General features: G+C 42.6%; 1 protein-coding gene across 1 annotated transcript in view; it reads right to left on the bottom strand.

The window, feature by feature from the left end:
* PLEKHO1 (pleckstrin homology domain containing O1) overlaps positions 1–16,083 on the bottom strand; it is a 108,057-nt gene that overhangs the window by 7,580 nt on the left and 84,394 nt on the right. Inside the window, exons 4-5 of the mRNA XM_085637085.1 lie at positions 14,624–14,728; positions 4,076–4,177 (exon numbers count right to left, since the gene is read on the bottom strand). Of these exons, the coding sequence (XP_085493211.1) occupies positions 4,076–4,177; positions 14,624–14,728 (207 nt within the window). The remainder of the gene's footprint in view (positions 1–4,075; positions 4,178–14,623; positions 14,729–16,083) is intronic.

A 16,083-nucleotide genomic window follows, 5' to 3' on the forward strand; every position in this document is an offset into this window, starting at 1 on the left:
AGCTCGGAGGATACTTGGCACCTCTTCTGCCATTTCTATGCGAACAGCCATTCAAGCCTTTCCCAAATATTAAAGCTGGAAATACGAAAGAGAAGGGCCAGACAGACTCAGGGGGGGGGGGGGGGCAGTAGAGAATAAGCGGATGGCCTTTGCCTACCACAGCAGGCTCAAACTACCCTCCTGTTGCCATTTCCTACCCCCTAACCTTCATAGGCCCTGATTACGCGTTTAGAAGAATTCTGTGCACCATTTCCAGGAGAATGGATGCACAAATCCTGGCTGGAATCTCGGCACAGAATTTCTTCACTTACCAGTTAAACCGCTTGTAATGGGGAATAACTATATGGAACAGAATCCTTCTGTACGGTATGCCCAGTTCTGAGAGAGTTAACACAGACATTTACCGCCATCTCTGGGCCAGTAGTAATGTTTGCAGGATCTCTCGGTGGGGGAGATGGACGGGAGGAATGCGGGGGTAAATGTTGTCTGGCACGTGGGGGAATTATATTTAGGGTCAGACAAAAGTGTCCAGGCTGCATTGCTTCCCCCTTCATTTTTGATTTTACAAGCCCGATTTTCCAGCAGGTACAGTCAGGTACAGTATTCCCACACCTGGAAAAGCGCTTAAAATTGCACAGAGGGCTGCGTTACATTCTTAAAACAGTATTGTTGAAACCTGGTTATGGGCCCGAGGGATGGATGGGATGGAACGTGTCTAATGTGTACTGCTGTTATTTGGTATCCATCTACTCAGGACGATGACGGGATGTGGTGTATTAACCTGTTTTTTTTTTTTTGTCCTAATAAAAAGTTCTTTAAAAAATATGCAGAGGGGATATACAAGCATACATTCTTCTAAGCACATGCCGTAAACAGGACTATATGTTAAAAATACTTGCACACATCCATTAAGTCTTAAGCCTTCTTGCACAACTACTGCACGCGAGACGATATCAAAATGCTTAGCTGTTTACTTCAAATAAACAGAATATCCAGGTACACTAATTTATGGCATCAATATACACAAGTACACTAATGTCCAAATATACAGGCCGACCACAAACACAAAAAGAACTGTTGATGGACAGAATGCAGAACAATGTCATACATTCACCCAAGTACAGAGATCTGGGCTGAACTGTTCCCATGAGGCACAGGGTCAAGACTGATTTGCATATGGCCAGGTCTAAACTGGGGTGGAATGGTGAGCAAAAGAATGATGGATTTAACCCAGATCTCTTGACTGGGGGTGAATGTTTTGATTTGTTCTGCATTCCGTTTATCAATTGTGTGTCTTTTGCTTTCTTACCGCAAACAAGCCGCAGACAAATCAAACCTCCGTTTAGCAAACAATCCTCAAAAAGCCTGTTCCGTTTTGCTTCAAAGGGGGAGAAATTCAATGAAATTCTGCCTCTAATTAAATTGTGTTAATCTGTCTACCTGGTAGGTATGTAACATTTACCTCTAAAGAGCCTGTAAACAGGTAATGGCGACCATTCCCTTGTTTATCAAGAACACGCCTAACCAGATATGACTATCACTTCAAAATTACTAAAAGGCCTCTATAGATTGCACATTTATTCCATTTATAGGTGAATCACAGGCCCAAATCATACATTGAAAGTCTAGGGGCCGACTTTAAAGGTGGGCGGTACAGTAGGAGCTAAATCTACCGTCCCCTCGATTATCGCTCACGGAATTACTACTGCCATACTGCAATATTACCAGGTCCGGACTGGCCGTCACGTGCACTGGGTGTTTCCCAGGTGGGGGCCTGTTTTGGGCCCCTGGGTGCCATTTTTATTACTGGGGGCCTTCAATATTGGTCCACTGTAACAAAATCGGCCAAAACCGGCCCTAGCAAACAGCTCGGCCCACACCCGGGGTAGGCCAGGGCCAGTTTCGGTTCCCAGTCTGCCCCTGAATATTACAATGGTAAATATGCCAATGTTGGTCTTGTTGCAAATTCACAGAAATAAGCGGTACTAAAATGACACATCTTTAAATCAGGCCCTGAATATTAAATTCAGTGGCAGCTCTTCCGCTAAGGCAGAGGAGCGTCGCCCCACTGTCAAAAGCAACAAAAAAAGGAAAAAATAAGATGATAATAACAGAACATTATTATCATTTTAGTTTTAGTACGGAGCTGGCTGCCAGGTTAGTGCGGCGGGCTAGGCTCACGTGATGCCAGAGGGAGGAGTAGTGGTGTTTGATGCACCGTAAGTGAGTATAATGGTTTAGCCGGCCTTCTTGAGCCGGCCAAACAGTCATTTGCACTTAGCATGTTCTCCACCAGGCTGTATTTCACAGAGTGGGCGGAGAACATGCACAGGCTCCCACTCCCTGTCTCATCCTCGAACTATGGCACTCAAACCAATCACAATGCTGCTGTCATGCTGGTGATAGCAACGTTGTGATTGGCTAGGGGAGTCTGTGAGCCTGGGTGCTGCGGGAGCCAGGAAAACGGCAAGGACGGAGGAGAGGCAGTGGCTGGCGACTGCAACCAGCATGTAAGTCTTCTTTTTCGTACTTCTTTTTTTCTAACCGTCTATCCCCCCGCCACCGTCCCCTAACACCGCCCCTGATTAAAGTGTTCAGAGGCCCAAAATACCCTTGACTTGATCTTTTAATACTGTATGATCAATATGTATGTTTAATTCAGGCAACGCCACCATAAAATAAATATGTACAACTGTAGTGGGCTAAAACCCCCATGTGATCCTCAACATCTAAACCTTTTGGATGATATTTTTGTAATTGATATCTAGAATACCAAATTTATATCAGACAATATTTTTGTATACGACATTATTACCATACAACCCTTCCAACGTATGCTTATACGTCCACAAGCTGACACAAAATTACACCTTTACATCAAAAGCTTATTGTTCGATTTTCTATGTGTGCATCTGCCCCTTTGTGGACTGCAGTAATTGTACAATAACTACCAACCCCACATCCCATGTTAACTCCCTGCCCACTGCAGGCAGCCCACTGTATGTTGCTAATTGAACTGTTTAAATAACTACGACATTATAAGGCCTGCACATCTTTTTCCGCCAGACACCTTCTAACTTTAAAAACAAATAATGGATTAGAAAGAGGAAGGTAACAGAAGACTGGGGATGGGAATGGCGGTGAGAGTTAAGAGTTAAAATAGTTATATGACTGATAGGAGAACGATGTGATAAAGGTAATTGACAGGAAGCAAAACAAAGACATACAGGAAAGGTCAGATTAGTATTCAATGGTGTTTAAAAAACAACAACTGAAAAAGCAAAATAAATGTCAAAAATGTGATGACAAGAAATAAAGACTTGTTTAAATTGCAATCTTATATTAAAATATCATCACTTGCTCTGTAGAATCATAATAATTCCTGAATTACAAAGGGCCAGTTTTACTCTTAATAATCCCCAAGCATACCAATTTGAAAGAGTTCCCAGTTCAGGATTAAAAATGTGATAGGTTATTAAGCTTCATCTAACTACTGACTTCCATTTCTATCGTCATGCAAGGCATTGAATCACCGCATTATTAAACTTCCAATATAATTGAATAACTTAATACCTCCTCAGTCCTTCTCTAAACTGCCCCATCCTTAGTTGCTTTAATCTACTGTTAAAAAATACATTCCAAAATTAGCGACCATGTTATTTGGGAGTGTCTGGTCCGGGAGCGTCTGGTGTTCATTTAGGTACCAGGTCCCTGCCATATTTTCAAGATATCCACATGGGATACATCCATATTTAATCTTAAACTGAAATATTTGCATAGTCAGTAGTTACATTTAAAAGAAATAACATGGATCTGGCTATCGCAGATTGACTCTAGCCAACCCCAGTCTATTAGTAAATCTGTGCTATTTTCTTAAAAAGCAAACACTATGTTACTGCCTCTGTGGAGATTCCAATGCAGGTGGGTTCCTGACATCAAAAAGTAAGGTAGCTACTTTATCGCCTCCTGTGTTCCAGCTTCTGGTAGGAAACTGGGGTGCCTTCTACGGCTGTCCATGATGCACTAATACTGTTGTAGTGGCATAGCCATTTTAGCAAAATGTTTCACTACTTACCACAGCCATGAGATGGCCCCTTGTAGGAGGGCGGCGGGAATGTTGGATTTTAGCTCTGTCGCGAGTGAGGTGGGCAAGAAAGCTTTCCTCCTCAACAGTGACCTGGCAAGAAAGAGATACAAAATGAAAGCCTCTTTAGACACACTGGTCTACAAATGTAAGATAAATATCAGCCTACTACCAGAGTATCAATGTTTTGACGTGACAAACTATTGTGGTAAAAATATCAACAACCAGAAAAAAGTGAGGGAAAGTATATACAGATTAGTATAGATTTACTATTCTAAACTACGCAGTGAAGTACCCGTGACAAGATACATATTTTCAAGGTACATTGATATCAAGTTAAATATAGTAAACCTATACTAACCCATATGCACTTACCACCAAAATATTCTGATAGCCATTATTTGTGACACTTTTTTTGGGCAACTCTCTATTTTTCTCCCCACTATTCTGACATGCATCTTTTATAAAGACCACTGTTTTCTACAAACCACTCACATAAGTAAAAATAATATACTAAAAAGCAATACTTCATGCCACTTACTAATAGCCATTAAAAACACACATGCCGATCAGAGGTTGGAACTTCTGAAAGGTTTTCCATGCACGTCTCTGATTGAGAAGACCTAATCAGACCCTGACTTTGTTGGCGTGTGCCACCCATTAGAGCTGTTTTTCCCTCCTCATGACACATTCACCACTATGTTAACTTCGCATCACCACTCCATGCTCTTTTTTGGCAATAACTTCAAATCCCTATCCTAGACTGTGCACCACAAGCTTTGAACGCCTCTGGGTGCCTCACTTAGACACAGAACTTCCCAATAGATGAGGATTAATAGCCCCATTCAGTCTGCTTTACGCATTCCCACCTTCTGAAGCCCACACAACATGAGACTGAAAGCCATTTCCTACCATCAATTCCTTTGTAGCTTGTAAGAAGAGCAGGATTTTCTAATATATAGGCAAAAATACCAAACATTGAAACATTTCATGTTACGCAAAAATCTGCAAATGTTGCAATCATGGCATTTCACACCAGTTTGTTACATTGAAGACTGCTCGATGTGTTAATATACTGTAGGAGACTTTTTCTCTCAAGTCAGTTCTCTTGCCAGTAGTCACTCACATTCAGTTTTCAGACAAGACACTGTGAAATTTAGCTTTGTGAAGTTTAGCATAAAGTCTCGTAATTTTCCAAGACATTAAAAGGAAACTAAATTTTGCACTTTCACACAGACCTAAAGAACAGTCCTTTTTCAAGTTGCAAATGCACCTTCTCCCATAAAAGTGTAAGTAGAAGACGTGCATAATACACAAGAATCCCAAAAATAAATAACAAGCATTGACAAAGCCCGTAAGGCTCACCTTTGGGACCCACTGACTTAACCAATGCTTTTTGGTGATGCTGAACAGCATTACTAAAAAGCAGAAAAAGAAAGAAGAGCATGGACGAGAGACAGCAACAAGAATCGTGCAGGGGAGAGAAGCACACAAGGAAGATAATTGGAAAACACATGCACTTTCATGGATTGCCTAAGCAAAAAGAAAAAGTAGTTCTCTAAAAGTAAACAGAGGACGGACACAAGTAAAGAGGCTGGGGTAGGACAAACACAAAATTTGCATGTCAAGCATCAAATAAAAAGCAAGCATATGAGAGCGGCAATAAAGCCAACTAATGGTAAGCAATGGCATGCTTTAATCCTCTCTGTAAATTCTTGGTAAACTGACACTAGGTCTTTTTTTAAAGTCCGCTTGTCCACTGTCTGGTAGGCTCGACTTAAAATGCCATGCCTTAGATGTGGCTTAACCTATGTGTGCATAATTTAGTCTGCACATGCATAAATTACTCTGCACATGCATAACTTAGGCATACACACTGCAGGTATGTTGCAGCATGTGGGAGGGAGAAGGATTTGAACTGCATATTCACTTCACCTGCTTGTGAAAAAGGCTGGATTAAAGGAGTTCTTGTGTAATGTAAACGAGGTGTACATCCACTTGGGAGAAAATCCCAAAGAAGTTTGCTGATTCCAAATGTTAGGTTATGGTATCCGCATTTGTACAGCACCTTCTAACATTGGGATGGCACCGTAGCGCTTTAGATGACTTGCTTCTGTTTACACAGCTGGTAAATTACACAAGGTTGGCGGAAAATTAAAGACATATAGTTATTTTTTCAAACAACGTTGATGTCCATTTTTGAAAATGCAGGGAAGAATCAAGGTTTTCTCACCAAATATATGGTGTACATAAACATGCTTTGTTTTTTGGACCTACGCCTATGTTCTTAGTATTGTCATGTATTGCATTGTTATCGCACTCTCCTGCCTCTTACTGAGGACCAAAAGCACTTTCTAGCACATCTGCTTGAACTATCCAGATCATCATAGTTGGTGGTGGGTGAAAAGCATTTTTCCCTTTGATTCATGGATTAATCCATTGCTAGTGCTGATCGAAATGATCGTATGTAACCAAAACAAGGGCTTTTTCTGACCTGTCACAAGTGCATTTTAACCATGTCACATCTTGCACCTAAAAGGTGACTTCATCTGTTTGTATTTATTAGAATGTCATAGCTTCAGTTTGAGTTGTTTTTCGGATGGCACCCAGCTTCTCTTAGGATTGCAGGCATCCTTGGCTATGGAGTTCTAGCACCATATGGTGCAGGCCTGGGAGTGGGTGGGCAGCTACTTGCTCAAGGTAAACTTTGATAAAACAGAGCTCTTGGTAGCATTCCTTGGCTCAAATTAAAAGGTTTTGGTAGCCGAGCTCCTTTTAACATCAGGCTCAAATCCTTTTGAACCCGATGGGACCTAATGGGGATCATGAAAATCGGGGACCTATGGCAAAAGGGAGACATGATCTCCTTCACCGCAATGCAACAAGAATATGAGTTGGCCGACTCTGAATATTTTTGCTATCTACAGGTCTAGATGACGCAATTGCAGAGGGGTGCATCCCTCCCGGATGCGTCTCCGCTTGAGGACATGCTGCTCAATGGCTACCTGACAATGAAGGCAGTCTCTTTGACGTACAAGAAGTTGATCAATAATACACTAGACCCCCTCCAAGTTCTCCGGGGGAGCGATGGGCTGGAATTTGATGACGAGGAGTGGCAGGAGGCAGTGGCCTCACTGAGAGAAATGGCGATCTCCTCCAAGCTACGCCTGGTCCAACTGAAGATCCTACATAGAATTTACATTACTGAGACTAGGCTCGTCAGCATGGGAAGGGCGGAAGAGGGTCTATGCAGGAGACTATGCAGGCAGGAGGGCACTTTTATGCATATCCTGTGGGAGTGTGAATACATACAGAGATATTGGAGGGGGATACGCGCCTGTATGGGGGAGGTCCTCAGGCTTGCAGTTGGGATCGAGGCTAAGAGATGTCTCCTAAATGTCTGGGAGCACACAGATTAAGGTAGAAAGGATCGTATTTAGGTCACATTGGGGCTATTAGTGGCAAAACGGAATCTGGCAAGACTGTGAGGGGCCACGAAACCGCCCACCGTTGATGGGTGGAAAGCGGACATGGACTGGTGCATGCTGCGTGAGAAATATGTGTATGTCTCTAGAGGGTGCCCCAAGAAATGGATAGATATCTGGAGCAAGTGGAATAACTACCGTGGTAATGTTTGTGAACTCCCAGTTGTTCTCTCTTTGGAAGATTCTGCAACACCATGGAGATCACTACATTATTGTATTAATGTATATTGTATAACGGTGAAGAATGTGCTCATAATCATGCAAATGTGAAATACTCTGCCGAAACTGTGATTGAGATGTCGCTTTGTTGTTTAATAAAAAAAGAAAATCCTTTTGGACCCATCTTTTTGGACCTTAACTCATGAATGTGAAGGTGCTGAAAATTCTAGGATTTAAATGTGACAAAAGCCAAGCCTGAACTCCAGATACCTTTTTCCACCAATGCAAACTTCACAAAATCTTGCTTTACCATATCGATGAGGGAAAACATCTGATTATTTCAGAGATTATTTGTTCTATCGGGATTCCCCGCCTTTTTAACGCAACATTTACAGGTCAATTTTGTCACGCTGAAACTTCATCAATACGAAACACTTTCTTTGCCATCTTCACTGCCTTGCAAATCATGCCTGGATCTCTTTTACGGTCCTCTGTACTGTACACAGCCCCATCTATGGCAATGTTTCCATCTTCCTTCTGTACCATCTTCCGTTCCGTATCCATATTGCTTTCTCAGGTCTTCTATCAACGATCTCCTCAAAGTTCTAGACTTTAAGAAATTACATTGTGGAGGTTTCTTAGGGAAGGACACCCAACCACTTTCAGAGTTCACCAGCCACCACAGCATTGCCTGTCATTAGGAAAGTATTATCTGGTTTTCCGATATGTAAATATATGTTGTGAATATCCCAGCTCTTAGCCCCCATTTCTATCCCGATAGTTACTGTTAAATCCCTGAAACACAGTTTGTGTATAGAAAGACATTCCTGCTTGATGATGATTTTACTATCTTTGTTGTTTAGAAAGAGCCATTGACAAATAAAACATTGTTACAAGATTGTCTGTTGAGGAAGAAAACTGGATAGGAGCAGAAGAAAAATAGACCAGAGTAGGAATAAATATAGGTGATGAGGCAGGAAAAAAATAATTTCTGTTTTTGTAGGATTCAAGTTAAATCAATTCACTCAACTTTCAGTTTTTTTAAACAATACTTTATTACAAATAAAGGACCATAAATACAAAGGCCCAAAGTAGAGCACTGACGAGAAGCATTGATGCTAGTCAAATGAGCAATGAACCAGTCCAACACAACCCCGTATCAGAGATCTATTGCATATACACAACTAACCGCGTGAGAGTAGGGTAGTGCGTGTTTGCCATTAGCAGTGTCAAAGGGGATCGATGGGAGGGAATGGCAGGAGAATAAAATGGCTGCTGGAGCATACATATAGAAAATCCTAACAATGGCAACACTAAGCACCAACACTGACTTCGTATATAGGAACCAAGCACAGTCAACGTCTAGGTGTAATAACTCCCAAATATTCTCAACAAGTTGCACAAAACATGAAGGATTCACGCTGCAAAACTATGGTCTCAGCTTTTACATTCTCTAAACCAAAGCACTGTCCTCACGCAATAAATGTCAGCTATTCTCTGTACCATTAACAGATAAGAGTTGTTCATGTCTTACACTCACTGTACACAGAGTTCCCACTCATTGTATCACCTATACACAGAGCTTTCAGAATGTCATCCACACCATGATCCCGCCTGGACCCCATGCCAGCGGTACTCATTGCTTGATAATCGATTCAACTGCCAGGCTTACGCGCTAGCAGGGGGAAGAAAGTGGCCCACATTTTGTCGATTATAACAGGTTGGTTGTTTATCCTATAAATCAGTTTGTTACGCCCTGCCATCACTGTCAGATATTTAAGCACATCCTCTTCAGAGGGGCCTGAGCTAATCTCAACCTCCTCTGTATGCACATCTTTGCTACTGATGGAGATTTAGCAAAACATCCCCTCCAATATGTGGTTACCTCCACCATAGTGTAGCATGACCAAAAGAGCTGTCAGTTGGAAGTCTGAACCATAGGTCGAGGACATCTAATTGTCAATGCAGATAGAAAGTGGTAGACAAGTATAAGAGAAAAATTTAAAATAGATTTGAGAATCACTGGCAAAGAAATCTGAATTAAAGTCAAAGGAAGAAATAATATAAGTTAAAGGACTAGTGTACAAAGAAAATGCGAAGATGCAAACTGAGCAATGACTTATTGTGACCTGCCTATCATTTTGCGATGCACCCTTTGTACTAAGAGGTCGCAGAGGGTCGCAGAACAACCTGCTTAATAATTTAAATTAAAAAATGTGGCAAGTTACTATTTGTGACCACCTGCAAGTAGCTACAAGAGCAAATGCTTCATGAAAAAAAATCTCATTTGGAAAGACATTAGGGATCTCATGGTGGTCTTCTGGTTCACTGCATTCTTCGCCCAAAGCTGTCTGACACAATTCTCAAAGGGGCATGTGTCCAGTGGAGACAGCTTCCCCTTCGTGAATCACCACCAGCTTGGAGGTGTTAGTACATTTTCAATGGTTTCTGATGGCAGTTGCAGTCACAGATCATTCATAGAGTTTATTCTGAATAGCAGTTAGGAGAGTAATTTCCCTGGACTTACACATGGCCTTCACAGAGTTCTCAAGCTCAAACTTCCACAGGAGTGTGATTTCTGGGTCTAGAGACCAAAATCCCTGATACCCTATGCAGGGAAAGTCAATGGCATTTTCAACAATTGAAACTGCCGCAAAAGGAAGAGACTGGCCTCCAGTAAGTGAGACTTTATTCCTTGTGTTGTAATTCACACTAAGTGATACTGTGCACTGAGGTATGGGATTCACACTCATGGCTTCAGACTTCACTCTAAGAGTTAAAACTCATAGTCAATGAGTGACGCGGTCCAACAAGTGAAATTCATTCCAAATGAGTGAAAATATGCTCTAGTGTTTGGAATTAACACCCAATGAGTGTGACAGTGCTTCAAGTTGTGGGCCTTGAACTAAATGAGTGAAACTCACCACCAAGTTATGGTGTTTACATCAAATGAGTGATGCTTTGTTCCAAAGAGTGAAGCTGGCAAATATTTAGTGAGACTGTTCTCCTACGATTACGGAGTGTTCTAGACGTGAGTCTGTTCTCCTAGAAGTGAGACATAAAAACTATGAGCGATACTGTAATGCAAGAGGTAAAACTCACATCTTAAGAGTAAGAGAGTTCTCAGCGGCTGGAGACACATACCCGTTGCACGATGAGACTGCAGAAGGTCTGGAAACTTGTAAGAGAAATGGTGCACCAAAGTGATATATTTATTTCATATGAGTAAGACTGTCCTCCATGAAGTGAAAGTTACAACTAATTTGTGAGACTATGCTCCCTGAGTTGGGATTCGCACCACACACCCACTTAGTGAGACTGTGCTTCAGGAATGAATATTCAGCCCTTGCACCCACTGAGTGGGACTGGGCCTCTAGTCATGATTACTGGAACAGCTCTTGCTCCTCTGAAGCCATTTCTCCATCCTTGGAGTGCCCTATCCTGGGTGGTCTGCTGTGAATTTTTCTGCACTTACTTAGCCTCCAGTCCTGTTCCTTGTGCTCCTACTCTGGTGAATGAAACGTCTTTCTCAGACACAGGAAGCAGTCACAGCTAAGCTTTACACAGTATTTAGCTACAATTGCCAGCTCGTCCTTTATATGGATGGGGAACTAAATCGTATCTACCACAAGTAGGTGGTAAAATGTGATGGCTGTAATCCTTCGAAGCCAGAAAGTATTATCTTCTTTTCTTATCCAGTAACGTGGCACTCCAAGCTTTTCAGATCTTAGCCCTACTCCATGTACTTGTACCATGTGCATACATGTGTTACTATAAAATGCTCATATTCCCATATTCACAGGCCGAGCTTTCTGCTTAGTTTCTTTATTTCACTGAGACCATATTCCCTTTATGTCATCCAGCTTTGACTTTTGCAGCGAGAAGTGTCCAGAAATGCCCAAACCCGAAGACAGACTGCAAACCGTCAGTGCATCCAGAAAAGCTGCAGTGCACTTGCATATCTGTCTGGATCAAATAGAGTACATCACACAGGCACTCAGGTCACTGTTGGCTCACCAGTAGCGTTGCATGCAGGTTTCAAAGCTCTGTGCCTGCTACATAAAGCTCGCCTTGGAATAATACCATTGTTTATTAATAATACGTTTGTGCCTGCAGACAACTACACTGATCCCATTAATACCCTCTGCATGTATGAGCAGCAGATAATCTTGGTTTTAACCCCTTCCATGCTGCGCAAATTCCGCCGCTGTGCTGACGGAATCTTGCGCGGGCGTGGTCATGACGGAACGGTTCCGTCATGAGCACAGCTCAACCGTGGCTCATGACGGAACCGTTCCGTCATGAGCACCGAAGGGGTTAAGATACCTAGCTTTGAAGCACAATTCATGAACAGTTTCAGGCCAGTATAGATGAAGTCAAGTGATAGTTGTGCACGAACCAAGCCGAAAGGCAGTGTAGCTCTGTGTATGGTCAAAGGAAAATATAGAGCAGCAGATGATTGAAGAGGTAGTTTGGTTTCGGGAGCAGAAGTGCACTGCTGCTGCATTTTGATGCTGTGTTCTTTAACCCCTTCAGTGCCACGCCCTTTCCCCCTCCTGTGCCGGGCGTTGCATTAGTGGGTGGGGTTCATGACGAGATAGTCTCGTCATGGGCACAGCGCAACCGTGCTCCATGACGAGACTATCTCGTCATGGGCACTGAAGAGGTTAAAGAGATGTGTAGTCTGCTTTTTCCTAAATTGGAGTAGGGTTGGGGCATTCCTGATGGATACGGAGATGCCACTCCAGAGCAAGTGACTTTCAGAAGAGCAATAAAGACATGGCTTTTCCTTTACTAAATACATTGCCTCATAATTTAAAGCCCTAGAAACACAGTACCAAAGCCATGGCTGGCTCAAAGCTATTGGAATTGGAGGCACAGGCCTGGACTGGTTGGCATCATTCCTTGAAGGAGGTGGGCAAGAGGTGTGGATCCCTCCTTTTACGTCTAGACCACGTGTATTGCAAGTTGGAGTCCTCCAGGGCTTGGCTCTGATCCCTACTGTATTTAACATCTGTCTTACTCCTCTTGCTCTACTTGCGGAGGCCTTGGGAGCAAACATAACCTCATATGCTGATGACACACAGCTATTGTTTTCATGGGACTGTAATGCAGGGTTGCCCGGTGAAAAAACTAGAACCTGTCTGTCAGCTAATTTCCAGTGGCTAACATACCATCAGCTCAAATGCGATGCACAAAAAACAGAGCTTCTATTTTTTGGAGCGAAGGCCCAGGAAACATGGCAATCTTTCTGGCAAGTCGAAGTCCCCTTTCCAGAGAGTCAAGCAAATTCTGTGAAGAATTTAGGTATGAAGTTTGATGATGACCTCTCCTTTTTACCGCAAGTAAATTCAGTGGTGGGGTCCTGCTTTGGATTACGGTGTGTTTTAAGAAAGTTTCAACATTTTCTGTCCTTCTCAGCCAGGAAACAGGTGATACAGGCGTTGGTGTCATCTAGGCTGGACTATGGCAATGCCTCGTATCCGGGCCTACCGGACTACCACAGCAACAAACTGCAGGTGGTCCAAAATGCGGCAGCACGTACTCTCCTAGGCCAGCCTCTGAGAGCACACATGTCACCGCACCTTTGGGTATTGCATTGTCTCCCCAGAAAAAAGTAAATCTTATTTAAGACTCTTGATTTGGTCCAGATAGCTCTTAATGAGAGGGGCGCTGGCTACCTCAGGGCACAAATTAGTTTTTATGTTCCCTTGAGATGCCTGAGTTCAGCCAAAGCTTTTTTAGCCAGCACTCCTAAGATCTGGCCTGCTAGGGCCGCTGGCAGATCCTTCTCTTTTTTAGGCCCGTCGGCATGGAATAAACTTCTCTCTGAAATTTGGAGCATTACCGATATCTCTCAGTTCAGGAAGAGACTGACGACATGGTTGTTTAACCAAGACTAAACAGATTAGGCCTTTTATGTGTGCGCTGGCGGTAGTGCGGAGCACCAGGACATTCCTTGGAGTATCAGAGGGCTTTATAAATCCCCATTCATTCATGATGGCAAACGTTATGCAATTATCGCTGTAGGTCTGTAGACCTGGGCCCTAGATATGGCCATGCAAGGTGAGGGACAGAAGTCTCACAGTACGGTGCACTGTCCGCAGGGTTATACCGCAACCTAACGAACCATGTGAGTGGTGCAATCGACTTGTGTCTCTTTGTTGTGATTGTGCGACAACGGCATATGTGCTATCTTCTTACCACCATGAGACAAAGGTAAACTTTGTGGTCATGACAAAATACATTGTGACACTTGAAGCTTAACCAAAAAACAATATCAGGATGGTGCATATTTTTCAGACTAAGGAGAGTCGATGCTCCAAGTCCATCTGCACACATATTAACACATCTTACTATAGAGAAATCCATAACTGGATACAGCCTGCCTTTTTCAAATACAATCCACTGCTAAACAATCCATTAGTCACTATCTAATATGATACCCTATGTAACATAATGTAATGTTAGGTTACAGAAAAATAACTTTACACATCATTTGAACACAAATATCCTGCAGGACACGCAAACACCGGTTATTGGTGCATGTACAACGTGGTTAATTTCTGTCTCTCTGATACATCCATCGCAGTGTGTCTGAGCGATACAGGAAATTAAAGTCTGGAAGTAACAGGTTATTAAATGTGATAATGACACCGACCAGGCGTCTGATTGAAAATCTGTTTTGAATATCCATCACTAAAGCAGAATAAGGCCTACAAAGGATTTACAGGAGAGTCTGCTTCGAACGGATCTGCAGCACTGTGGGAAGGATTACACCCCTGCCACTGGTTTCATCATCTAGCCGAGTCAAAGGGAGCTTAATTCTTTGACAAGGAATTTAAGGGTCGGCGAGAAAGCGAATCCTTCTGCAGCCTGAACGGGGCCTGCTTACCTCATCAAGGATGCGGTTTTTGGCGCGAATAATTGCAGAGTTCAAGGCGTTGATCCAAGACTCTTTTTCCTCTGGGCTCACTGCTAGGAAGATCAGATTGGGAGCCTGGAAAAAAAAAGACAGAGTGTAAGTGATATGCCCATGACAGCAGAGCTCATTAGATGAGCCGGAGCTCACATTTTCTGGTCCAGGGTTTATACAACATCTGATACATGGGGTTAGGCTCTTTAAAGCGTTCCCAATCGTGGCAGATAAAGGAACCTAGAATGTGGTCAACTGAGGAAGCTACAACTACAAGCGAGGTTACCTGGCTTTACAGTCAGCAATCTGGACACTAGCCCAGGGGTGTCCAACACAGATCCAGGAGGGTGGATTTTATGCCATATTTTCTGGATAACCAATGACTATGGGAATCAGTTCTGTTAGATTTATTGTACATACATTTATTTTATATGGATATCCAGAAAATTGTGCCTGGGTGCTGGGTTTATGTGAGAGACACCAGTAAATTGGACCATACCTCATATATTTTTCTCTTTAGTTCTGGCTACACACATCATTATCTTTCTGCCAGACCCCATGTCATCAACACACACAAATGTGCAGCGAATGTATGGGCTTTGAGTGACTACTCTTCTGCGATTGCCTCTTGTGTGCCAACCCCTTTATCCACTGCTTGGCTGAAATGTCTGGATGAGACAGCACACTCTAGCTGACTTTGCACCAAGAGTGCATTTGAATATATTTGTGCACCTAAATGTGAATTTTGCTCCCAAATACATTCTGCCATCGAAAAGTGTTTCTATACTCATGTTTATGCAGCAACACTGGTGTTTCTGCACCCAAATGTGATTTTGCATCTTTTTGCCATTTTGTGTCTAAAAGTGAGTTCAGGGTCTTGTCAATGATGCACCGAGGACAGTGTTGCAACTAAATGTTCTTTTGGTCCTAAATGTGATTTGGGCTTATGCATAACTTGAACTTGCAGATGGTGCATCAATTATGATTTTTCACCTAAACATGCACCAAAAGTAATTTGTGTCTAAATGTGATTTTGCACCTAAACATTATTTTTCACCAGAATGTGTTTTTGCTCTTAACTGTGATTTGTGGCCTAAATGTGGTTCTAAATATAATACCCCAGTCCTGTTCACTTTGCACCATGAGTGATTTTGCATCATAAAGTGATTTTGTACCTTGGTGGTTTTGCACCTAGGTTATTTTACACTTATACATGATGTCTGTCCCTGAACGTTTTCCACACTTTTGCTCATCCAGCAGCTAGTGTGATATTTGCACTTTGAGGTGTTGTTAACCTAATCTGATATTATATCGATGCATACCTATTACACTTTATGTCAACACTCACTTCTGCATTTTTCCTCTGTACTGAGTGCCTTGTACCCAAACATGATACCACAGCCCAGGTGACTTTGCTCCATGGGGGATTTAGCACCCAA

This window comes from Triturus cristatus, chromosome 12 (genome assembly GCF_964204655.1).
Source record: "Triturus cristatus chromosome 12, aTriCri1.1, whole genome shotgun sequence".
NCBI lineage: Eukaryota > Metazoa > Chordata > Amphibia > Caudata > Salamandridae > Triturus > Triturus cristatus.